Here is a 26,494-nt window from a genome sequence, read left to right on the forward strand (position 1 = left end):
TAAAAAGAGGATGGAAGACATCTTTAAGGTAAAACAAGGAAATACAGAATTACTCAGGGAGTTTGTGGATAGATTCCAACGGGAGAGGATGATTCAACCACGAGTACCTGACAACTGGGCAACTATGGCATTCCCAACCAATCTAAACGAGAAAAGTTCAGAAGCCATGAGGAGACTGAAGGAAAGTTTGCGATAATTTCCAGCAACAACATGGAATGACGTGTACAACATGTACATCACGAAGCTGCGGATAGAAGAAGATACTGTTGCACGACCAATGGTTGATGAAAGAGTAGGACCGAGACGTTCAGAATCGAAAAAAAAAGGACCGGAAAAAATAGGTACGAACCTTACATGGGACCTTCAGGGCGAGATTCTCGGTCTAAACCAGAAAACATTGGATCTGAATCGAGATCAAGGCAAAAAGATGCGGGTTCTTTATCTAGATTCAGAAAGGAACGAGATGCATGAAGCAACGACTCCAATACACATGCGAGGATCGGAGATTACAGTTTTAATGTAAGTACCTTCGAGTTAGTTGTTGTTTTAAGAGGTTTGGGAGATAAGGTGTGGTGGCCTAAAGAAATGAGATCAGACCCGAGCAAAAGAAATCCAGATTTTGGTGTGAATTTCACAACGATTATGGCCATAGAACATCAGATTGTAGATTACTCCAGGGAGAAGTCGAGCATTTGTTGAAGCAAGGTTATCTAACTGACATGTTCAACGAGAAAGGTAGATAGTCATATATGAAGAATAAACAAGAGCCTCTGAAACCCCCGTCACCAAAAAGAACAGTCAATGTAATAACTGGGGGAGATGAGGTCAATGGTGTGACATATATAGTTGTAAAAAAGATATCAAAGGTCACGATCACTCACGGGAAGCGAGTTCGCCAAGTCTTGGATGAAGACAATATAACATTTGATGATGAAGATGCGGACGACTTGATAATTTCTCATAATCATGCACTGGTAATATCTCTACTTGTACACGATACTAACTTTAAATGAGTTTTGATTGACCCAGGTAGCTCGTAAATATCATTCTACTAAGGGTGGTGAATGAAATGCAAGCTAACGATAATGTGATACCAAAGGCACGGTCTTTGTTTAGATTTGATAATTCAAGTGTTATCACAAAAGGGGAAGTAGTGCTTACCACGTTTGCAGAAGGAGTTATCAAGGATACAATGTTCCAGGTGATAGATGGAGACATGGCTTATAATATGATTCTAGGAAGACCATGGATTCATGATATCGATGTTGTACCGTCCACATTGCATCAAGTTATTAAGTTTCCTTTACAATGGGAGATTCGGCAAATCCGTAGAGATCAACAAGCTTCTAAAAATATCAATTCAGTGGTGGTAACAAGCATGATGAATGATGTTGCAGACGGGGAATAGTAACTACAGAATTCAGTTGAGGATGTAGTAATATTAAACTCAACTGAAGGCATTCCATGACAGACGGATGTTAGTTCAAGACTCGATGTTATTCAAGAGCCAGAAGAAAATGAAAACATCAAAACAACTGCTGAAGAACTCAAAGTTATAGTGCTATTTATACACTGTCCAGACAGAAAAGTTTACATCGGAGTAAATCTAAGCCCAGAAATGAAAGGTAAGTTAATTGAATTTTTAAAAGCTAACGCAGATTGCTTTGCTTAGTCGCATTCAGATATGACAGGTATACCATCGGAGGTGATGACCCACAAACTGAATGAGGACCCATCCCCACCTATCAAGCAGAAGAAGAGGAAGCAAAGATCCTTCAAAAATCAAGTGATCCAAGATGAGGTACAAAAGCTTTTGAAAATTGGTCAATACGAGAGGTAAAGTACCCAGACTCGTTAGCTAATACAGTGGTAGTTCCAAAAAAGAATGGGAAATGGCGAATTTGCGTAGATTATACTAATTTAAATAAAGCTTGTCCTAAAGATTCGTTTCCTTTACCGCATATAGAACAACTAATTTATTCTACCGTATGACATGAGCTATTAAGTTTTTTAGCTGCATATTCAGGTTATAATCAAATAAATATGGATCCTCTAGATGAAGAAAAAATCTCGTTTATCACAGACATGGGGACTTTCTGTTATGAAATCATACCATTTGGTCTAAAAAATGCTGGAGCCACGTACCAAAGATTGGTGACTAAGATATTCCAAGAACATCTGGGAAAAACTATGGAAGTCTATATTGACGATATGCTAGTCAAGTCAGCACAAGCGGGAGATCATTTCCAACACCTGTCAGACACTTTCAAAATTCTCCGCAAATACAATATGAAGCTAAATCTAAAAAATGTGCTTTTGGCGTGGCTTCAGGTAAGTTTTTAAGTTTTCTTGTTTCTAATAGGGGTATTGAAATGAATCCTGCACAAATCAAAGCTTTTGAGGAAATACCAGATGTTCTCACAAGTAAAAAAGAAATGCAGAGATTAACAAGAAGAATAGTGTCCTTGGGGAGTTTTATTTCAAAATCATCAGAAAAGAGTTTTAAATTCTTTTCAGTATTGAAAAATCAAAATCAATTTGAATGGACTAACGAATGTCAACAAGCCCTCAAGGACCTCAAATCATATTTGTCAAATCTGCCCTTGATAGCCAACCCAAAAGATGGAGAAAGGCTGCTTATTTATCTTGTCGTGTCGGAAGTGGCGGTAAGCGCGGTGTTGGTACGAGAAGATAAAGGTAAACAATCTCAAATTTATTATATTAGTAAATCTTTGTTAGATGCTGAGACTCGATATCCTCACTTAGAAAAACTTGCTTTAGCATTAATTATGTCATCTAGAAAATTGAGACCTTATTTTTAATGTCATCATATCTCTGTAATAACTGCTTTTCCCCTGAAGAATATATTGCATAAATAAGAACTATCTGGGAGATTAGCTAAGTGGGAAATAGAATTCAGTGAGTACGATATCATATATCAGCCCAGAACTACAGTAAAATCCCAAGTTTTAGCAGACTTCGTAGCAGATTTCAGCACGAATTTAATTCCTGGAGCAGAAAAGGAACTACAGGTATTTACCGGATCTAATCCGGGGACTTGGATTTTATTTACCGATTGTTCCTCAAATGTTAAATGAGCAGGCATAGGTATTGTTCTGATTCCTCCTTCAGGGGAAGTCATAAGACAAGCAGTAAAATGTTATCCCATCACTAACAATGAAGCAGAGTACGAAGCTGTGATTGTAGGTTTGAAACTAGCATGAGAACTTGGTATAGAACAGATTGTGATCAACAATGACTCACAACTAGTAGTTAACCAGATGCAGGGCACTTACATAGAAAGAGAGGCACGAATGCAACAATATCTGGAAAAGGTACAGGAATTAGTCAGACAATTTCATTCATGGAAAGCCGTACAAATACCCAGGGAGGAGAATGCAGAAGTAGATGCATTGGCCAATCTCGCATCTGTTACAGAAATAACAAATGCAGAAAATGCTATTGTAATACATTTGTTTCATTCGGCACTCGACCAAGACAAGAACAAGGTAAATTTTAATAATTTAACTTGGGATTGGAGGAACGGATTTGTTAATTTTTTGCAGTACGAAATTTTACCCGAAGACAAGAAGAAGTCATAATTACTTCGCCAAAAAGCCGCTCGATATTGTTTAATTCGTGGGAACTTATATCAAAAGATGTTCGGTGGACCTTTAGCACGGTGTCTCGGACCTTCACAAATGGAATATATGATGAGGGAAGTACATGATGAGCACTGCGGCAATCACGCTAGGGGAAGATCATTGGTAAAAACTGTAATAAAAGTAGGATATTATGGGCCAAAATGGAAGAAGAAGTGGAAAACTTTGTAGCCAGGTGTGATAAGTATCAACGATATGGTAATAATATGCACCGCCCAGCAGAACTGTTACATTCAGTTATCTCGCCATGGACTTTCATGAAATGGGGCATGGATATTGTAGAACCATTACCTCATGCTAAAGGAAAGGTACAATTTCTATTAGTTTTAACACATTATTTTTCAAAATAGGTAGAAGCATGAGCTTTCAAACATGTGCGAGAAAAGGAAGTCAGGGACTTTATTTGGCGAAACATTATCTGTCGGTTTGGAGTTCAAAAGGAAATCGTATGTGACAATGGTCCATAGTTCATAGGCATGAAAATCACAGAATTCTTTGAGAGTTGGCAGATTAAACGGATTACATCCACACCTTACCATCTTGTAGCCAATGGGCAAGGTGAGTCAACAAATAAAGTTATTATTAATAACTTGAAGAAGATATTAGAGGAATCAAAAGGCAAATGACCAGAAGTGTTACCAAGGGTATTGTGGGCTTATCGAACGACAACAAAAACAAGTACGGGTGAGACTCCATTTTCACTTGTCTATGACACGGAAGCCTTAATTCCAGTAGAAATAGGTCAACCAAGTACAAGATACACACTTGCTACTGAGGAGTCAAATGAGGAAGAAATACGTATGAATTTGGATTTACTAGAAGAAAGAATAGAAGCGACATTAATAAGGATGGCCGCTCAAAAAGAGATGATTGAGCAATATTACAACAGGAAAGCTAATCTGAGATACTTCAAGATTGGGGACTTCATCCTCAAAAAGGTGTTTCAATCAACAAAAGCGGCTAATTCAGGAAAGTTAAGTCCAAATTGGGAAGGCCCTTATAGGGTTCGAAGTATCGCTGGAAAGAGAGCATATGAGTTAGAGACCATGGATGGCAAGATACTACCATCAAAATGGAATGTTGTTCATCTGAAGAAGTATTACTTCTAGACAAAGGAAGTACCATTGGGCAGGTATCACTCAGATACAATTTTATTTTGTTCTTTTGAATTTTACTAACAATTTTAGATGATAGGCAAAAAGTTAGGCCATACCAAATGATGATATTTAACCCGAAAGACACGTGAAACACTGAATTATTCCTAGTCTAGGTTTCAACCTTTCTTATGGAAAAAAAAGGGTTATGTAGTCATCATCTAAATATATATCTTCGAGTCCCGTTTGTATTTTCCTTTTCAGGGAATGGACCAAAGAGAAGGAGTAATCTAGTGTTAGAGATTTCATACTTCAAAGCTCTAACACTGGGGGGACTATGCATATAGACAAAGAATCAAAAGAGCCAAAAAGCCTAAATCAAAAACCTTGAAGAAACCTTGAGAAGGTGTGAACTCGCGAAAAGGATACAAGATACGTTCCATGTATCTACGAGTTTTAGGTTAAGGCCAAAATTTAGTCACGGGATAATAGACCCGATATTGTATCTTAAAATTTACTACAAAGAAAGCAGTTATGAAAGTGTTGTACGAATAATTATGAAAATGTTGTACGAAATTTATTTGAAAGTTCAAAGCATAAAACTTTCTCAAATTATTTCTTTCCTGTCTACTTCGTCTTTCATATATTTACACCAATATGAAGATGAGATATCATCTTCATCAGTGTCATTAATATAAAAGGGCCTTATAAAACAAAAAAGGCGTGTTTATTAAAGTCACAGACTGTTAAAGCATTTTTAAATGCAAGAAAAAAGCTCAAATATCAAAGAGCAGAATAAGCGGTAAAAGTAACTGAAACATATATATATTAAGCCTTGGCAAAAATATAGGTATTAATTTGTCATTTAATTTGTCATTTAAACCCCAAAAGAAGATAGGGTAACCAAAAAACAACAAGTTGTTAAGCTAAGGGGAAAACAACAAAATAAAAGTTAACAAAAAGGTAGGAAAAAACTAAGGGGCATCATCAATGGAAGCATCATCCACGGGAACATCACCAACCGGAGAAGAAGGATTAAATTGAGAAGAAGAGGCTTGAACATCAGCCTTACTAGGAGCAAGTCCATCTCCATCACCCCAGGACCTTCATCTTCGGGTGAGGAAAAGCTTTGACGTTGCTGAGTTTTATCAATTGGTTCTTTAGCCTTAGCAATCTCGGCATTAAGGTCAAAACCTTCCTGGTTATCTTCAATAAGAATCTCGAGACGAGTATTTAAGAAAGCCCAGCTCACATCTAATGATAGCTTATCCTCGAGAATCTTGTAATCCTTCTCCCACTGGTCTATCTCAGCTCTTCTTTTTCTACTTCAGTGGCATTATAAGTCATCTTCAAAGGAGCGAGAGAACTTTCAAAGAACTAAATCTTATCAGTAGAGGTGCAGAGATCTTCCTGAACTTAAGTAAGTGTTTGAACCAATTCTCCCGCATAAACCTCTTTTTGATTAAGGAGTTCCTTCAAACTCCCTATTTATTCAGTTGCTTTGGAAAGTTGCTCAACAAAGGAGGATTCAAGTATATCATTATCCTTTCCAACTTGGCAAGAGGAAGCTTTTTCAAATGCTAATTCAGCAACAATCACTCTCATATGTTATTCCAAAGCATTATTCTCCTCCGCCGGAACTTCTTTTTCTAGTTGAAGACCTTCGAATTTTTCCTTCCAGCTATCAGCTTCAGTGCGCAAATCTATAACTTGTTGGTCTGCCTGAGAAAATCTTTTCATAAGCTCTATGCCAATCAAGTTGATCTGCAAAAAAGGAGGAAGAGTTATGAATAAGAAAGATAGAAGGAAATCTAATTAATCTTGTACCTTCAAGGAAGAATGAACTATATCATTCATTAAAGTTAGTGAGCTATGGCTTTCTAACTTCTTCTTCTCTACGAGGCCTAGCAAAGGTTTCAACCACACGTCGGCTTGAGCAGATTTTCTTAATAAGTTCCCACCTTCAGGAACCTCAACAACAACTCTTTTCATTGCCCTTGTGCTGCTAGATGGTTCGGCCTCTGCATGAGAAGCAGTCACGGGAATAGCTGACGGAGCAGAAGCAGCCACGAGAATAACAGCATGAGTGACGTCAGGTAAAGACACTAGAGGGTTAATGGAAACTGAAACTGGAAGGGAAGCAAGAGGTAATTCTTCGAAAATATGCCCAAAAGCTTCATCACCCTCGAAGCCATGAACAAACAATCTATCAACAGAAGCTAGGGGAAGATCAGCAGTATCTTCACCAGAAATCACTAAAAGGGCACTCTCTGTCTTATCAGTGAGTCTAAAAAGGATTGAACTTGATAAAGGGTCATGAGAAGGAGTAGTTTCATCATCAGAAACCACATGTCTTCTGATGCGTGGCCTTCGCACCAAAGAACCCTCCTCTGTTTCTTTTTCGTCATCAGAGCCACGGGCACCGTCAGTTTTTCTTTTTGAAGAAGAAGCACTTAAAATTCTTTCCCGGGCAAGGCTCACAGAAAGCCTGGTTGATGGAACAGACACGGGACTAATGCCACAAATAGGAAACCCTAATAAAAAAAGGGAAGGATGGGAAATTCTTGGGCAAACAAAGAAGAGAAAAGGAAAAATAGTGAAGGTAAAAATTACCGCGTGTCTTCACTTTCCAACCGAACTTTTGAGAAAGGTACTTCCAGGACCTTTTCTCCATGGGCGCAGCCATTAACATCTTTTCTACCCAAGCACGGAAGTTGGGGAATTTCATCAAAAACTTCCATGGTTGCTGAAAAATTGGGTATATGATTACATGAAATCCTTTGAGATTTTAAAGAAATAAATAAGAAAGCTTACGTGCAAAGTTCCATTTCTTCGAGAAAGGCATATTTTCTTCACCCACTAATCCACTAGTGGGAGCAGCAACAAACGAGCGTACCAGCCATAGTCCCGATCATCTTCAGGGCTAACCAATACTCTCTTACTTCTAGCCACGAGAGTAAAAGCACCTTCACGAAACAGTTTGGGAGAGTACAGATGAAGCAAGTGCCGAAAAGTAAAAGGCATGGAAACCAGATCTGCTAAATAACGAAGGCATGCAACAACCCTCCATACTATGGGGCCAATCTGGCCAAGACACACGTTGAAGTAACGGCAGAATTCAATGATCACCGGATCAATATGAGGTGTGAACCCTAAAGTGAAGGGGTATAAACAAAAGAAAAATCAGCATGATAGAAAGTAATTCTCTGGTCAGCACCAGGGACTAAAACTGGGGAATCTTGTTTCCAATAACACTCTCTTCGAACCAGGGAAAAAACCCCAGTAGTGATTAAACTCAGGTAAAGGTTAGTAGGATTGAAGGAGGCCATAGAAGAAACTTGATTTCTTATGGTTTCACGATCAGTTATAAAAGAAAATTCTTGAGGAACAATCTCTGCAACTGCGGGTTCACGCACAGGATCATTTAAATCTCTATTCCTAAAAGAAGATCTAGGAGTTAAAGAAGCCCTAGGCCTAGAAAAAGATGGATTAGCATCACTACTCGGGAAGAAGAATCGCGGTTAGATATTGAACCAAGACTACGAAGCCTATCACCCCTCCTACTTCTAGTAGGATCATTAAAAGGAACAAGTTCATCAATAATCACAACCTTGTGAGGGTCTGGTGAAGACATGATTGTCCAAAGGAATACAGAAGGAAGGATGCATAAAATGCAAAGAAGAAATAAGATGATGGGTACTGAAAAAGAAAGACTCTAAGAAATAAAAAAAATAAAGTATTTATAAGAAGGCACGACCATTGTTAAAGTTGGTCATTATGAATCTTTTCATAATGGAACCGTCACTTCGCAACTGACACAGCCACAGAAAAACCCTAAAAAGCGGTGAAAAACTACAGAGCCAATCATTGGAAGCACGTGACATGGGCATTAAATAGATGTGATGTACGTCGCATCGATTCTGAAAGAGACATGATGACACTCGAAAAATGGCGGCAAAGAATTCCCGCCATAAAAGCTTACCACTTCCCGAATATTCAGTTGAGAATATTCAGAAAGTGGGGGGACTATCTGTATTGGTGGAAAAAAGGCATTACACGTGGAATGTTGGAATGCTGACGAAGAATGACGTGTGAAGCAACGATATAGTGACAAGTGGCATTCTCAATTAATAGAATTAAGAATACAAGGAAGGCACGGGAGAAACACCCACGAGACAATACAGAGAAGAGGATCGGGCCTGACAGTTGTCAAAGAAGACTCGAGGACGGAATGGATAAAGATCAAAAAGAAAGGAAGATACACGAACCAGAAGTAAATAAGGAAGGGGAATCAGAGCAGTTATAAGAAATTTATAGCTATAAATATGCCAGATATGATTATTCATGGTAATGGGCAATCAATACAATTAATACCCATAATGAATTCAAATTAAGTGAGAAAACCGTTATGATTGTACACTCCTATATAAAGATACAAAATTTTATTTGTAAGGGGGCCCAAGGACTACAGAAATACATTCTATAATTCTCTGCTTAATCAAAGTTTTCAACCTTGATTTTAGGGATTGACTATCGTTTCATTCCTTATTTCTTTTTGTTAATCTTCGTTATAAGTTTTGCTATTTTCCAAATAGATCGCTGTGGAAGTGAAGTAAAACTTGGTTATCAGTAACCCGTTTTCTTTTAAATACAGGCTTTGACTAAAAATTTTATTTTTTGGTTAAACACTTTGTTTCTTTCTTACCTCTTAATTCAAATCAAGTCAAATCCAGAAAAATTCTATTAGAAATTTATCTTTCTTCACACAAAATTGAACCCATTTTGCTTTATCTACACTCAAGTTTTACCCACGACCACCGGTTGTATCTAAAAAAAAACAACCATTAACTAATGTGTATACTATTGCGGAGTGCGTTGATGACATATTAGGTTGTCAAGTAAATGAAATTTGTATACAAGTCATTTCTTATTGAAAAGGGAACTAGTTTGAACAAGTTTTGGTTTTGGCTGTCTAGTTTTAATGTCCTTCAAGTATTATTCTTCGGCAAGTGAAGGGGCTCAACCAAATTGGTGGCCTCAAGTAAAATTTATTAAAAAGTCTTAAGCTTTTTTGAAGCAAAAAATAAATAAAAAATGATTGTCACATATGTACTTATATTTAAAGTAAATTTTCTAATTTTAGGATGTAAAGTTGTTAATAAGTTTTAACAATCGATTCTCTTTTTATATTTTTTTTTCAGTTGACAATTTATCCAATTCATCTAATTTTACTTAAGGCATTGATTATATCGCTCCTTTTTTGAGATTGTATTGAAGTTCAGTTTTTCACTTCTCATTTTTTGTGTCTTTTGAGTAACCTGATTTATAATTTTTAGTTGACACGTTTGAATTCTAATATTCGATAAAAAGTAATATACACCTATAAGTAAAATTTACCAGAGGTAAATTTAATTATAAGATAATAGAAAGTTAAAATAATATAACCTGATTCTAGAAGTTGATAACTTGATATCACTACAAGATTTCACAGCTTCAGTTCGCTTATTGTAGTGCTTGAAAGATAAAGAAAAGAAATGCACAATTTAATTTATTCAATGCTCTTGCCCTTATTTTTTAGAGAATATATAACTTAAGGGAATGAAAAAAGGAAAGTACTCGGTACAAGTTTTATTGCTTATGAAAAAGGAGAAAAAAAAGAATATTGACATTAGAATGAAAATTTTCAATTATCACCATCAATCACATGGCTAGATGATTTTCTTTCATTTTTTAATAAAAATCTTATATTGTACTTTTTTATCATACAAGAGTCAATAAAAAGGGAGAACTTTACACCTCTATGAGTAGAGTAATAGGAACTCCATCAATTAGATGACAATTCTCAGAAGTTTTACCAACTTTCTCAAATCAGAGGGAAAAAAAAACATATCTGCCCTTTAACAACTTAAATTAACATTTTGAACGCCTTTTTATACAAAATCCATTTGATAATAAAACATTTTTTCCAACTGTATGATACTAGTAATCTTTGTAGGCCTTTATGGATAAAGCACAACTCCTTTGACTTTGTTTATCATTTGGTCCACTTAATCATGGAGGCAAATTAATAGTTTAAACAAAAAGATTAGGAAGCACGTCTTTAATCAAATGACAACGTTGTCGTCCGACTGGAAACCTACCAATGCACAAAATTGACTTTGAAGCGTATAAGAAAATGATGTAAACAAAATAAATCATACCATCAGAGTTGGAAAAAAATAATACTCCATTACAAGCAACCTTGTGTCCCCTCTTCATTTCCAAGAATTTCGACAAATGAGGTTGATTTGGTCCTTTGCTATTACCATTTTCTATCCAATTAAAAAAGGACTTTGCCCGTATCAGAAACTATTTACATTCGATAGCCGAAAAAAAATATATAAAATTTGAATAATTTTTGTATATAACATACATAATGTATTATATATATAAAAAGATATATTTTGAGAGCGTTTATACAATGTCATTTTCCCAACTAAAAAAACCAATCCTATTCTTAGGAACATTGAGCTTGTCTTGGGGGCTTGATAGGGCGTCAACGCCAAGACTAGTGAAGAAGCCTTTCGCTGTCCGATTAGAGAAACATGTAACCTAAGGGAGAAACTCATCGGTTAAATGGGCCCGAGTCCAGGTTCGTAGCCAATATATATAGATTACTCATTAATTATACGACTTGTAAAATGAACGACTATTTAAGCTAATTCTTCGTGTTATATTTTCTACTAGAAAGGGGACACAAGGCTAATTTCAGGCTATGGATCGAATTCATGCAAGCCCAATTTCACGTTATGGGTCGAGTCCATTGAGGCCCAACCATATAAGCTTCTGGTTTATGAATAACTGGTCTTCAAAAGTACCAATATACAACCACAAGAGTTTTATAAACTGCAAACTCTAAAATGACTATAAACCAAGCCGAAAAGAATAGAAGAGATTTGTGGATTAGGCAAAACTTAATATGCCAAGAAATTGCCAGGGTACATCTGCAGCACCAACTATAATAAAGCTTCTGCCAACGGTCAGCGTAATGAAGCATGCTCTCACTCTCTAAAGCAGAACTCAGTAGGCCAAGAAACCATCTTCATTCAGCGATCATCTTGTTAACTACTCCCAAGTGCATCGCATTCATGAATATCGGCCTCCTGACTTTTATCCCTTGTTAGGAGTAAGGGAATCAACATCATGTCTTCCCAAGTTCTCTCAGAAAGAAGTAATAATATAACCATAACTTCTCCAGTCAGTATCCTCACTCCAGTTCTGTAGTGCTCAGTAGAAGCCAATCCATTCTGAGATAAATCAACAACTCAAGCAGTCCCAACTTTTTTGCATGTGGGAGGGCAAATGAGCAACCAGCTTGATACTTTCAACATCTATGAGGTCAGCACCTGAAACTACTCGAGCTTGTTGCAAAGCCAGAGAAATATTGGGCAAAACCATCTCCTTACAGTGAAGATGAAGATGAGGCTGCTTGTCTGAAATACTTCCATTCCCTAAACAAAGGCTGAAAGGATCTGCTTCTTGCTCGGGAATACGTGCACCTAGGTTCACAGTTGAAATGGACGAAGACAGATGTTTCAACTTTCTATGAGCTTGCCAACCATACTTGTAATCTCCTACTATTGGCGTCCCCAATACCTCAGCACAATGAACGCGTAACTTCAATACAAAGATAGTGAAATAATCAGTTTCACATTTACTAGCTAAACAGCAAAAGTTGAAGCTAGCATCATAGAAAAGCAGTTCTGGGTACCTGGTGCTTTCTGCCGGTAAGTGGAGATAACTCTAGCCATGTGTAACCTGCAGTTTCACCAACAGACAATATATCCATAAACAAAGATGTTTGAGAAGATATGAGAATATATTTATTAAAACTGAAGGAAGAACTTTCTGTCCACCAAAACAGGCAACCAATTCTGTAGAATTGATCCTGTACCAATCAAAATAATGCAAACCAGTAACTATCTTTTAGCATTGGCACAATAACTCTTTAAGCAACAGAAAAACGAAGAATGATCGGGACAGTATGTGCCTCCGTACATTGTGCAATAAGAAATCTATCCCCCAACAAGTATGCTTATGGAGACCCTTAACCATTTCCCAATACAGAATATTCATGCAGCTTGAACAAGCAGTGCAAAAATCGCATAGGGCCCTAAAATTTTCAACTATCCAACCTATATGTGTTGCCTCCATACTGAATTACTCAAATTGAATGTCAATGCTTCTTCCTTGAAATGATTTACAAAGAGAAGTTTCTCTCCTATAGATTACTTTACAGGTCTAGGTCATGGGACTTGCACATTACACATGAATCATTTTAGATCTTCAATAATTGACGACAAAAGAAATAAGAAGTTGAATTCCATTTAAAACCCTTGTGCTTTAAATAATTGTGCCATCCTCTCCAACCCCAACCCACCCCACCCCCCACCCCACCCCCCAAAAAAGAAGAAAAAACCCATAGCAAAAGAAGAATTACAACAAGAGCTCTTGTAGAAACTTCTCCGTGTTAGAAGTTTCTTAATTAGAAGATGTATTCACTATTCACAGGTTAAACAAAGATTATCCTGCCACATTCCATCTATCAAGTTCTGCGCTTTCATTTATACAGGTATTTGTTAGCATTCAAAAGACCTTCTCAACAAAAAAATGGTTGGCATTCAGAAGCAACCTTTCTCAGAGGATCCAATGATCCGATACTCTGTTACAGCAAACTGTGCTGATGGTTCTCTGACATCAGACATAATTGTGATGCGCTCAGATTTTCCATTGTCCAACACCACCTGGAAGATGGAAACACTACGAAATCAATTTTACAGAAAACTTATTCTGTAGCGAAAAATGTTTAACTATGCATTAAACAATTGATGAAGGAGAAAGAAGACAGCAGGTTTGAATTTCAGTTATGAAACACCCCCTCCCTGTTCCAAATAAACCCTGACCCATTGAGCATTTAAATATTGTTGACGAGAAAATGTAATAAAGATAAAATTCGGGAAATATAAACTGATGGACGAATTACGGCATCACAAGATGTAGTTGATAAAGTCAATCTTGACCAGAGTTCTATACAGGGTTGGATGCCCTGCATCCCAGTATGCCATTTACATATCAAAAAGGAATCGTGAACAGAGCTCTTTAATGTGTCGTTCCTGTTAAGAAAGTGCTTATGCATTATGACCTTTCAACTTTCTCATTCTATCAGCTTTTCTGCTTGAAAGGGAGAATTTTGACTTAAGCTGAGTTATTGAGTTGGTGAAGTCCAATGAAATCAGTTGCTCCTGACTCCTGTGTGTAGTTTCATAAAATGATAACTTTTTTTCCAACATCTGCCCATGAAACAATCTTCTCACTTGCGTTACTACTCAGCCTTGCACCATTCCTTGAAAATTGGAATAATTGGTACTATCTCATAAATCCAGGATAATGTAAAAGCTTCTATAGAGACCGTCAAGATTTGTGAAACATGACACCTGGCAGAAAGAGAAAGTTGCTCCTGACTCCGGCGTGTAGTTTCATAAAATGGTCTGACATGATAACCTTTTTTTCCAACATCTGCCCATGAAACAATCTTCTCACTTGTGTTACCACTCAGCCTTGCACCATTCCTTGAAAATTGGGATAACTGATACCATCTCATAAATCCAGGATAGTGTAAAAGCTTCTATAGAGACCGTCAAGATTTGTGAAACGTGATGCTACCTCAAATACCCAAGACTCCACCGACACTTGCAAAAAGTTAAGGGGTTCCCCCTTTTTACCCTATTTATTATAGAGGAAGCTCCCCTAATTTGTCATAAAAGATGAACTACTTCATATTGGAGTGAAACATATTCAAGGAGACCACCTCTTTTTTGTAAGTAAATAATAATGCTCAAACAGACTGGAATTCGATATAGAGAATTTTCCAACTATTTCAGGATTGGGGCATAGTTGATTGATAAGATCGCTTTTTGATAAGATTGATAGATAGAACGTTATACAGGGAGTTGCACAAATATGCTAACAAGATTAGATTGCCAAACCTTTGCCAGTGGTACTGATATCACCCCTTTGGAGCGTCTGGGACATCCTATGACAAGTGCCCAGTACCTCTTCTGCAAAACTCTTTTCTTGCTTTCAAGATCCTTTAGAAGTGAAAGGATAAATCAGGTTTGTCAAAGCAAATAGACTTGAACCGTGCGGTCATTAGTAAGTTCACCATAAATATTGCAAAGAACAACAGTATACCTCAGTTTGTGTGCCAAATGTTTTCTCACGGAAGACAGAATGCAGAACTGAAGCACTTAATTGTGTTCTTCCCATCACCAATATTCCGCTACAATCTCTATCAAGTCGGTGTACCTAATAAACAATAAGCTTGTCCACAGCAGGACAGACAGACATAAGATTTGCTAAAAGGGTACTCAGCACATAAAGACAAGCAAGCGGACATTAAGAGTGTTCTCTAACATAAGTAGCTGAAGAGAGGGAGCCGGGAGGAGCAATTAAACTTGACAAATTGAAGAGCAATTTCCTTACCTTACGCTATAACATCCATGAAACTCAAAAAAAATGAAAGTCTTCAAACAACATATATGGCATCATGTGCAGATTTTCTAGATTTAGTGACAGATTGAGAGGTTCTTCCTCTAACATCCCACTACAAAGACATGTTTACAAAGCTGATCATTGCAAGATGCATATACCTGCAACATAGCTTAGATCCTAGTAGACTTTCATATTTTACATTCATTCTACGTACATATTTCTTTTCACAGCAATGATTAGAAAATGTTGTGGTAGAACAAAAATATAGACAGCCACAACTTGTTAAATATAAAATTTTCATACTACAGCCTAGACACAAGCATGAGATAATGACTTCAGCTTTTACTAAAGAAAGAAGAACAGGCAATTAAATGAAACAAGTAAATGCCAAAACCATGAAACTTACCAGGCGAGGGGCCTCTGAGTACTCAAATTTCATATACTTAGCAGCTAGTTCATCTAAACTTCGTTTTATGCCAATTCCACCCTGTCCAAAATTCCAGTTGCTGTAACAGGAATATTAACTTTCACAATCCCACAAAGAGAACTTGGATGTGCACAACTAACCTGAACTGGTAGTCCTGGAGGTTTATTGAGAACAATAATTTCTGGATCCTGACAATTTTCCGGAAACAGAAGCTGAAGTCAGACTTAAAAAGCACATAGGTTGAGTTTGTCCCCCCTTCATATGCTATTGGACTAGACTGGGGAATGTTGCAGCAAGGGGAAGAATTGGGAAGTCAAAAAAAAAGCTATAAATTTCAGACCTTATACAATTCAAGGCTATGAAGAAACTTCATTTCTTCTTCACTAGAAGGGTAATCCGTTACTTTATCGGAGGGAAACTTCTGAACAGTTATTGGAAGAAATATTCGATCCCCAATGTTCATTGGCTCCTTGGCAGCAACCTTCAAGAAACATGAAATATCAGATTAAGACTTTGTAAATCCGTAAACTGGTCATATGGCAGCAGAAGACATCTTATGCCAAGAGATGAGAGTCGCGTGATATCTTACGTGAGAATCAACAAATAAATCCCGGAAGAGAAATAAATCATACCCTCTTGGGCCGCTGTACTTCAACATCAGAAGATTCTCTTCGAACCTGAAACGATGATATTGCTAAATCAACCATGTGATGTAGAAGACATGTATAATTTTTTTTAATAAGACATGTAATAAATAAATTCTAGTCGATATTTTTTGGTGAAAGCTCATCCCAGACATTAGCTTTATACATGCAAAAGAACAAGAGTTCTCTAACTTAATACTAGTAAGTGTTGAACAACGAATTCCATGTACACATATCCTTATTATCTTACAGCACTTTGTCTTAATTTTGGTTTAAAGAAACTGCAGAAAAGGAGTTACTAACTAATATCTTAAGTAGCTGCACATTAGTGAAACTTATTATGCCTACTAATGGTCACTGACTTCGTTAGGAAATAATCTGCAGAATCAGAAATCAAGAATGAGATCATATACTTGCTTAATTATTTGGTCAAATCTGCACTTCCCCTCTCTCTCGCCTCCACAGATTTTCAGCACATGTATAATTAGAAACGACAACATCTAGCACTTCAATGTTAAAAGGCAAGGGTTCTCTTTTATCCAATTGTTCAATTATGATTCTTAATGCCATAAATTGTAAATATGAGTGCTATGAACTTTATAATTGCATATGAGCCTTCTAAGATAAAACAAAATTCCTACTATAATTTATGACAAAATAATCCTAATTAAAGATTATTACTTTGTTGTTCAATTAATAAAAAAATCTTAGAATCTGCATAATGATGATGCAAAAGCAACTTATGGGAGAATGAATGAAATTTTAAGCAAAAAAAGATTGTACCTTCAATATCTTTTCTGATTTAATCCCTAGTAGTATATTTTCTGATCAAACCTAGTGAGAATATGTAAATTAACACACATTAAGACAATGTAATGATTGTAACATATTTGGGACCTGTCTTAAGCGAAAAAGCTTCTGTACTAGTGACTGCGGCAACTCCGGGCAGCAACGATGAACCCATTTGAGTGCTGTCAAAGTGTTAGTGGATTTGCCCATTTTAACTCCGGCAAGTTCCTTCCCTAAAGCAGCGCCGTTAACGGTGGGATTGAAGGGTGGTAGAGTGAACCACTTGCCTTTCTTGCTTTCATTCCCACTATTATTATTAAAGCCTTGTGCATCCGCTGCTGCGGTGGCGTAGTAGCATCGACACTGATAAAAGCCTGAATACAGCATCTTGACTTCGTCGGAGAACCGTCGAGCGCGGTGGAACACTCGCCCCAGTAGGCAAGACTCTGCCATAGCGGTGGTTCTGGGTCGGGTTTTGGGTTTTGGATTCGTAATCAAAGTGGGTTTTGTATGACGGGAGTAAAATTTGCTGACCGCGATTAGTATTATAGGCCATATTTGCTGACCGCAACTAGTTTTTGCGGACCGGGACTTATTTTGCTGACCAAGACACCTCGCACATTATTATGGGGAAAAAAAATCAGAAATGGCGATAATAAAAAATAGTCATCTTTTCAGGTAAAGAAAATTTGAATAAAAATTTTCTTAAAATTAAGAAAAATTTCAGTATAATATGTTAGAGTTAGAAATTTTTATATATGAGATTCCAGCATAATATACTGAAATTTCATAATATGCTGAAGTTCCAACATAATATGCCAGAAGCTTATACGCATGAGCTCCATAATCCAATATATTATGTTGAAACTTTTCGTATGCTGGAGTTCCAACATAATATGCTGGAAGTTTATACGCATGAGCTCCATAATCCAGCATATTATGCTGAAACTTTTCGTGTTCCAACAAAATAATAGCTATTTTTCAATAACTTTGCAAACATTGACTATTTTTCAATTATCAATCCGAAAACTGGTTAGCCCGTGCTATTTTCACATTATTATGCGACTTACACTTCCTAAATGGGCTAAACAAGCACATGTTTCAGACAAACCCCCAAGCCTGTGAAATTACATGGGATAGCCACTTTTTAATATGGTATTTAATTTTTATTCAGTATTTTTAATGCTGAGCAAAAATAATCACTACTCTATTAAAATTAATATGAAAAGATACACACATAAAGTTAAGGACGTCATGTCCCTAACATTTACACTACACGGGCCAACGACGGAAGGCATGGGCTATAGCACACGGAAATATGGGAATCGGGCGGAATTCTAGTTTTATGGCCGCAAAACACCAAAAAATGATGAACGGTCATGGTGGGGCGGTGACTGTGGTTCCTTAGGTTATATTTGATGTCCCGGAAAAATTTTAGGCAATCCGGGTCCGGGGGCCCGGATCTACGACGGAGGCGTGGGTTATAGCACACGAAAATATGAAAATCGGGCGGAATTCTAGTTTTATGTCCATAAAATGCCAAAAAACAAGGAACAGTCATGGATGAGCGATGACTGTGGTTCCTTAGGTTGTATTTGATATCCCGAAAAATTTTGAGGCGATCCGGGTCCAGGGGCCCGAGCCCACGGCGGAAGGCGTGGGCTATAACATACGAAAATATTTGAATCAGGCGGAATTCTAGTTTTATGGCCGCAAAATGCCAAAAATGAGGAACGGTCATCGCGGGGTGGTGACTGTGGTTCCTTAGGTTGTATTTGATGTCCCGAAAATTTTTTGGGCGATACGGGTCCGGGAGCTCTGGCCCACAGCGGAGGCGTGGGCTATAGCACATGAAAATATGGGAAACAGGCGAAATTCTAGTTTAATGATTTTGAAGAAAAACTTAGAAATTGGTATTTTTAATTATTCACCACGAAAATAGTTATGGAATTGGATGAAAATTATATATTTGAGTTCTTGAGATTATGGGTAACGATTCCCTTTGAAAATTTTTGAAATCCGGATACGTGGGTCCGGGGTGAATTTTAGAAATTTTATCATTTTGGATAAGGTAATTTATTTAATAGATAAAATTTGAATCATTTAGCATATATTAATTATTTTGTATAATATTTGGATAGTTTCGGATTTTTCGGCGTCGAATCGAGAATTCAACGCGACGTGGTAATCGGAAAGTGGACTTTGAGACGAGGTAAGTGATCATGCCCAACTATGCCTTGTAAAAAGGATTAAGCGGTCGCTGCAAATATAACCCGGTTCAAGTCCGGAGTCGAATCCTACGGGGAACTAACCTATTTACTACAACTTTAAATAATGCTAATGATAAGCTCAGACAACTTTCGGGTGCAAGAGTTTTATGAATAATCAGTGGAATTTATTTAGTTAAGGAAAAATGACAATAAAATTAACAATAATCAAGACTAAAATTGAATTCAAGGGTAAAAGGATTTAGGGCTATTGATTTTCCCAATCGCCAGATTAATTCTTAACTCTTTAGCTATAATCTCACCGTAATACTCTATGAGGATTATGAGTTCCGGGCTACCGTAATTACCTCTCGATCAATTACGATAATTTACTAGAAGCATTCTCTCGAACTACTCTAGTTAACAATTTATGCAACTCAGAATTATCCCACCAAAGTTTCGTTATTTCTAACCCCACTTTTAAATTCAAGTAATTAATCTCTTAACTGACACAAAAGTGGTATTGTTCAATAACAGTATAACCAAGTGTTCTTTCTGAAGCAACACAAGGTAACTAGATACGATTAATCAAGGGCCCTTTCAATTAACCACAATACAATACGTAGTTGAACAATCATAGAACAAACACGACTCAATTATAATAAAATAGAGTCAAGACTTCATCCAACAATTGGTTCCATCAACCCTAGGTAATAGATTTAACTACTCATACTAATGAAAAACAAATCACTAAAATAATTCATAATCAATAAATAAAAGTATGAAGAAGAAGATGAAAACTCTTAGGAAATTATCCGTCTTCTCTCCCTTGTTCTTGCCTCTAAAATCTTCTAAAAATAGCCATCCTTACTTCTGAGCGAGATTAGGTTTCATATAGGTTTAGGTTAGTCGCCTAGAAAATTACATAATTAACCCTACGTGTTTGGCTTTCGTCCGCCCATCCGCGGTCGTGGATTCGACCGCGGATTCGGCCGCGAATTTCCGCTGCCTCACTGCCTTAAGTTCGCGGACCAATTCACGGCCGCGCACCTAGAGGGGTCGTCTCGCTTGCTTTTCTCACTCCTTTTTGACCGGGCTAACCTTCGATTGGCCTTTCACACTCCATGTTGACTCCAAAACACTCGTTAGCCCCTCCTAGCTCGGAGTAGCTCCTGTAACGCATCAAATTCTTAATTAGAGCATTTTGTTATCTTTTAGCATTCAAATATCAATAAAGTACGGCTAATTTAGAGTGTAAGTACTGTCTAAATTGCATAATTATAGCCTTCAAATATCAAGAAAATCTTTTTGGTTTTTTTTTTCTTTCTACTTTAGTCCCTCAAGAAACCCGTCGAATGATATCCATCGTCGGGCCAAGTCAAAATTGATTTATACAAATAAACTATGAAACTATCTACATACAACAAAGTATCCCCCACCCCACACTTAAAAAGATGGCATGTCCGCATGTCATACAAAGTAAAGTAATGCGAGGTAAAGGAACTTCCCTGGTGGATCAGTCTTGATCGGAGATAGTGCCAGGGTTGAGATGACATGCTCTCCCCAGTGCACGCAGCCAACCCATGATTTTCTTTTCTGACTTCGCATTTTGGGTAGCCAAAGTATCAACTCTAGTCCCCAATTCCATGACGGAAGTGCGCAGTCCTGCCATGTCTTGTTCTAGGGCTGTCATTCGCGTGCTCCGTCTGCCCTGGGATGGTCCTTCAACCGTTGTAGCTTGTTCTTGTGGGGATGAGGCAGGTTCAACCTCCTCCTGCCCGTCATCACCCTCTTCTGACTCATTAGAATCGTCACTATTAGTTGCCCCTGGTGCCACCGGGTCTTTCCCGATGGTCACTTTGTCTGCTCGAAACTTTGCTTCTTTCTTTACCATGCAATCCACATTTGGGTTCTCATGCACCCTTGCTGCCCGACACAATCTAGTGATCAGAGAGGAGAAAAAGAACCCATACCTCTTCTGTGTTGAACGGACGAACATCTCAGATTGAATAACCTTGGCCACATCAAAGTCGTCGCCATTCACGAAGCACTAGATCAGGGCAGCTCTCAGACCATTTACCTTTATGGTGTTATGGGACGGTAGCAAGCGACTGTTCATGATGTACAACCAGCATTTTCCTTCAAAAGTGAGTGAGGAAGAGTGTAGCTTCGATCCCGGCACAACCCACACTACCTCTTTGTCTGGTGCACATATAGTTCTGAAAAACCTGTTTCATGTGATGGGTTCTCTCCTGTAAGTATCATAGAAATCTCCTCCCCATTGAATTCAGGCAATCGATACACTCTTCTGATGGCTTCTATCGAGGCATCCACCCTCGTGTGTCGCACAATGTATATTCTATCCTCATGTTCGGGGCAGTTTGCATAGAACTCCTGAACAAGCATCAAGTTACCCTCCTCCGGCTCTTCGAAAAAGCTGTCCAATCTGCGCCTGATCAACTCCCGAAACATATTAGGGCACTCATCCTGGAGGGATGCCCTGTCAATACCCATTTCCGGTACAGGTGTTTTAGTGGCCTTCAAACTGAAACGGTCTTGGCAGCTTTAGAGACAAACCTGGTACGATCAAACTGAGCTGCGCTAGCCGGTGCCCGTCCCCGAGATAAGCCTCCATGACCATTTGATGAGGCCCTGATAGCGCTTCTCTTCCTTGAAGGTTGTATGTTACCTACACAATAAATACTACTATCAGTGGAGAGAGGAATATGTGTCCCAATGGCGGTTACTCAGACTTCACTCGCACAATTGGTCACAATTTATATTCAACACTCATTAAGGCAAATCAACAAATAAGTAGTTTGCATATGTTCCCCCAATTTACCCAAAGACACAATCAGACTACCATTCCTCACAAACCCAACAATCTCTTCCTCTAAATCAATCAATTCAAATAGCCTCCATACACCACATATAAACCACAATCCAAATCCCAGACAAAAGTACCTATGATTTTACTACCCTATACAGAAAAGGAAAAAAAAAGAAAAAATACTAAGAAAGAGGAATAAAATCATGTACTTACTTGGAGATCTTGAGAAGAACGGAGGTTGGAGATCGGTTGAGTGGAGAAGAGAAGGAAGGATAAGAGTCTTGTGTTGAAAGGAAAATATGGGGGAAGGGAGGGGTTTGGGTTCTTGAAGTTAGGAAGGGAAGAAGAGAAGTGGGGGAAGTGAGGGGTTTGGGTTCTTGAAGTTAGGAAGGGAAGAAGAGAAGTAGGGGAAGTGAGGGGTTTGGGTTCTTGAAGTTAGGAAGGGAAGAAGAGAAGTGGGGGAAGTGAGGGTTTGGGTTAGGGAAAAGAAGGGGGTTTAAGTGTGTGGTGGGGGACTTAAAAAAAAAAAAATTAACTGGATACGCCCGCGCATCCGCGCCCCAATTCGCGGTCCAATCCGCAGCCGCAGATTCTAGGTAGAGGGGGTCCAAAAATCCGTGCCCCGATCCGTGGCCGCGGACGGGGGCAGGACACAGGCCAAAATCCACGGCCATATCCGCGGTCCCATCCGCGGCCGCGGATCTCCGTCTCCAGCCAATTTTTGTGTTTGTCACATTTTTACCTATTCTCGGGTTAATTTCGACCCCCGAATCCTTCCGCACATAATTTTTGCCCTGCACACTAGTAGATCGGTCAAAGTCATTCAAAATCAATTACAACAACCAAAGTAAGAAAAATAATGGGTTGCCTCCCAAAAAGCGCCTAAGTTAACGTCGCGGCACGACGATTTACAACAAACCATGGGTTGCCTCCCAGGAAGCGCATGATTTAACGTCGCGGTATGACTTAGGCTTTCATTATCACTCCTCGTTCGCGTACTGGGGCTCTTCTAAAGTTATCGCCACTCTATCCCCTTTCTCTTTGACCATTCCAAGGTAATGTTTCAACCTTTGCCCATTTACCGTGAACTTGTTTGTCCCATCTTCGGATTCAATCACTACAGCTCCACTTGAGAACACTTGCACCACTCTGAAGGGTCCTGACCATCGGGACTTCAACTTACCCGGAAACAATCTTAATCTCGAGTTGTATAACAACACTAGATCTCCGGGCTTGAAGTTCCGATCTAAGATGTGCTTATCATGGATCATTTTTATCTTTTCTTTGTATAATATAGCATTCTCAAATGCATGGAACCTGAATTCCTCGAGCTCATGTACATCAGTGACTCTGCTGGTTTCTGTGGTCTCTATATCCAGATTCAACTGTCGTAGTGCCCAAAGTGCTTTATGTTCGAGCTCTACCGGAAGGTGGCATGCCTTTCCAAACACCAACTTGTACGGTGACATACCAATTGGAGATTTGAATGCTGTGCAGTATGCCCATAATGCATCATCTAGCTTCTTCGCCCAATCATTCCTTGTTGCATTCACTGTCTTTGTCAGGACACTTTTAATTTCTCTATTGGACACTTCAACTTGCCTGCTCGTCTGTGGGTGGTACGGTGTGGCTACTTTGTGGCGAACTCCATACTTTTCCAACAGACGTGCGAACGCTCTATTGCAAAAATGGGTTCCACCATCACTGATTATAGCTCTCGGGGGTGCCAAAACGTATGAAGATGTTTTTCTTTAGGAAATTTGTTACCCCTTTTGCATCATTGGTTGGGAGAGCCAACGCTTCGAACCACTTGGAAACATAGTCAACCACTACCAATATATATTTGTTACCATATGAGCTGACGAACGGCCCCATAAAGTCGATCCCCTACATGTCAAAAATGTCCACATCTTGAATTGTGGTCATCGGCATCTCGTGATGGCGAGATATGTTGCCTGTCCTTTGGCATTCATCGCAACTTTTGACCCAAACATGGGCATCCTTGAACAGGGTAGGCCAATACAAACCCGATTACAACACTTTTGTTGCTATTCGGATTCCTCCAAAGTGTCTACCATATGGTGAAGTATGGCAAGCCTGCAAAATAGAAGGTTGATCTTCCTCGGGGATACACCTCCGGATCATGTTATCTACACATATTTTAAACAAATAGAGGTTTGTCCCAATAATAGGCTCGACAATCGCGGAAGAACTTTTTCTTTTGAATTGAGGAGAGTTCATAAGGTACAATACCGCTTGCTAAATAGTTAGCAATATCAGCATACCATGGCGTCTCCTCCATTGTCACAGCAAGTAATGGTTCATCCGGGAATGTCTTTGTTATGTCTTCAACCTCCATTCTCTTTTCAGCTCCTTCCAATCTTGAGAGGTGGTCTGCCATTTGATTGTCCGTCCCCTTTCTGTCATGGATTTCTAGATCAAATTCTTGTAGCAACAGAACCCAGCGAATCAAGCGTGGCTTTGACTCCTTCTTTGCAATCAAGTACCTTATTGCTACATGGTCAGTATAAATAATAACTTTTGAACCAATTAAGTACGACCTGAATTTATCGAAGGCAAACACTATAGCCAGCATTTCCTTTTCTGTTACAGTGTAATTGAGCTGTGCACCGCTGAGTGTCCTGCTTGCATAGTAAATCGGGTGCATCACTTTGTCTTTGCATTGCCCCAAGACTGCTCCTATAGCATAATCATTGGCGTCGCACATGAGTTCGAATGGTTGCTCCCAGTTGGGTGCCACTATGATGGGTGCAGTCACCAATCACTTTTTCAGCTCCTCAAAAACCAACCTGCAATCATTAGAAAACACAAAGGGCTGATCCTTTTCAAGTAGCTTACATAAGGGGTTAGCAATTTTGGAAAAATCTTTAATGGATCACCTATAAAACCCGGCGTGCCCAAGGAAACTTCTCACTGCCTTTATCGAAGTGGGCGGTGGCAGCTTCTCAATCACATCAACCTTAGCATGGTCGACTTCAATGCCTCACTCGATGCCCCAATACTATTCCTTCTTGTACCATAAAATGGCACTTTTCCCAATTCGGCACCAGATTTGTCTCTACACATCTTTTGAGCACTCTTCTTAAGTTGTGAAGACAATCTTCAAATGAATCCCCCACCATGGAGAAATCATCCATAAACACCTCCATAATATCCTCTACCATGTCTGTGAAAATCGCTAACATGCACAGCTGGAATATAGCCGGTGCATTGCAAAGTCCAAAGGGCATTCTCCGAAAGGCAAAGATGCCATATAGACAAGTGAAGGATGTTTTATCTCTGTCTTCCAGGGCTATTGAGATCTGGTTATACCCCGAGTATCCATCTAAGAAACAAAAGTGGGACCGCCCAGCTAACCTGTCCAACATTTGGTCAATGAAAGGCAATGGGAAATGGTCCTTTCGAGTGGATGTGTTCAGTTTCCGATAGTTCATGCAAATCTGCCACCCCGTGACTGTACGAGTTGAGATCAACTCATTATTCTCATTTTGTACGACCGTCATTCCTCCCTATTCGGCACACATTGGACAAGACTGGCCCATTTGCTATTAGAGTTGGGGAAGATGATAGCCGCATCCAGCCACTTGATCACTTTCTTCTTTACTACTTCCTTCATATTTGGGTTCAGCCGTCGTTGATGTTCCCTGAAAGGTTTGTTCCCCTCTTCCAGAAGAATCTTATGCATGTAAAAGGCTGGGCTGATACCCTTTATGTCTGCCATGGTCCAACCAATGGCAGTCTTACATTCTTGCAATACCTACAATAGTTGCTCTACCTGCACAACTAGCAAACCAGATGATATAATAACAGGCAAAGTAGAATTAGGCCCCAAGAAAGCATACCTGATGTGGGCTGGAAGCGGTTTCAAGTCCAGCTGTGGTGGCTCCTCTATTGATGGTTTTGCAGGTGGTGTTGTTCTCTCTTCTAAGCGTAGGGGCTTGAATTAAGGTTCCCTTTTCCAGAATCCTTGACCTTCGAGAGCCATGACCCACTCTGGCAACCCTTCACCGTCCATCTCTTCTAATTCATCAAGCAGGCTTCTAGTGGATCCTTGACATTAAGTGTCTCATCCTCTTCTTGCAGTATCAAATCCACGGCCTCCACTAGTGAGCAGTTTGCAAATTCACTGGGTCTCCTCATGGATTGTTGAACGTTGAATATTATTTCTTCATTGTTCAACCTCATTTTCAACTCTCTAGTCTCACAATCAATTAATGCTCTCCCAGTGGCTAAGAATGGCCTTCCCAGAATGATGGGTATCTCTTCATCCAACTGACAGTCAAGAATAAC

The 26,494-nt window shown here is 38.8% G+C and overlaps 3 protein-coding genes across 3 annotated transcripts; 1 reads left to right on the top strand and 2 right to left on the bottom strand.

Moving 5' to 3' along the window:
• Positions 1-1,069: 1,069 nt before the first annotated feature.
• On the top strand, positions 1,070-3,224 carry LOC142173585 (uncharacterized). Its single transcript, XM_075239206.1, has 5 exons — positions 1,070-1,369; positions 1,472-1,625; positions 2,027-2,255; positions 2,363-2,424; positions 3,103-3,224. The coding sequence occupies exons 1-5, from the start codon at positions 1,070-1,072 to the stop codon at positions 3,222-3,224; spliced, it is 867 nt and encodes a 288-aa protein (XP_075095307.1).
• An 8,311-nt stretch (positions 3,225-11,535) lies between these two features.
• LOC107796320 (RNA pseudouridine synthase 4, mitochondrial-like) lies at positions 11,536-17,710 on the bottom strand. The gene is made up of 10 exons (XM_075238169.1): positions 17,255-17,710; positions 16,346-16,390; positions 16,054-16,194; positions 15,854-15,901; positions 15,693-15,773; positions 14,987-15,100; positions 14,782-14,883; positions 13,428-13,539; positions 12,507-12,553; positions 11,536-12,412 (listed from the first exon to the last, which is right to left on the bottom strand). The coding sequence occupies exons 1-10, from the start codon at positions 17,597-17,599 to the stop codon at positions 12,053-12,055; spliced, it is 1,395 nt and encodes a 464-aa protein (XP_075094270.1). The 5' UTR covers positions 17,600-17,710; the 3' UTR covers positions 11,536-12,052.
• A 5,453-nt stretch (positions 17,711-23,163) lies between these two features.
• LOC142173586 (uncharacterized) lies at positions 23,164-24,911 on the bottom strand. The gene is made up of 2 exons (XM_075239207.1): positions 24,469-24,911; positions 23,164-23,887 (listed from the first exon to the last, which is right to left on the bottom strand). Exons 1-2 carry the CDS (start codon positions 24,909-24,911, stop codon positions 23,164-23,166), a joined length of 1,167 nt encoding a protein of 388 aa, XP_075095308.1.
• Positions 24,912-26,494: the final 1,583 nt, after the last annotated feature.

This window comes from Nicotiana tabacum, chromosome 19 (genome assembly GCF_000715075.1).
Source record: "Nicotiana tabacum cultivar K326 chromosome 19, ASM71507v2, whole genome shotgun sequence".
NCBI classification, from domain to species: Eukaryota; Viridiplantae; Streptophyta; class Magnoliopsida; order Solanales; family Solanaceae; genus Nicotiana; species Nicotiana tabacum.

Excerpts from the sequence above, each read along its gene's own strand:
- LOC142173585 (XM_075239206.1), top strand. The coding sequence starts at position 1,070 with ATGCAAGCTAACGATAATGTGATACCAAAGGCACGGTCTTTGTTTAGA. Across the intron at positions 1,626-2,026 it reads TCTAAGCCCAGAAATGAAAG|GTTATAATCAAATAAATATG; the intron begins GTAAGTTAATTG and ends CTGCATATTCAG. Across the intron at positions 2,425-3,102 it reads AATACCAGATGTTCTCACAA|GCATAGGTATTGTTCTGATT; the intron begins GTAAAAAAGAAA and ends TTAAATGAGCAG.
- LOC107796320 (XM_075238169.1), bottom strand. The coding sequence starts at position 17,599 with ATGGCAGAGTCTTGCCTACTGGGGCGAGTGTTCCACCGCGCTCGACGG. Across the intron at positions 15,774-15,853 it reads CTCCAGGACTACCAGTTCAG|GGTGGAATTGGCATAAAACG; the intron begins GTTAGTTGTGCA and ends AATTTTGGACAG. Across the intron at positions 13,540-14,781 it reads TATCAGTACCACTGGCAAAG|GTGGTGTTGGACAATGGAAA; the intron begins GTTTGGCAATCT and ends TCCATCTTCCAG.
- LOC142173586 (XM_075239207.1), bottom strand. The coding sequence starts at position 24,911 with ATGTGCGACGCCAATGATTATGCTATAGGAGCAGTCTTGGGGCAATGC. Across the intron at positions 23,888-24,468 it reads ACAATGGAGGAGACGCCATG|TGATGGTGGAACCCATTTTT; the intron begins GTATGCTGATAT and ends AGCTATAATCAG.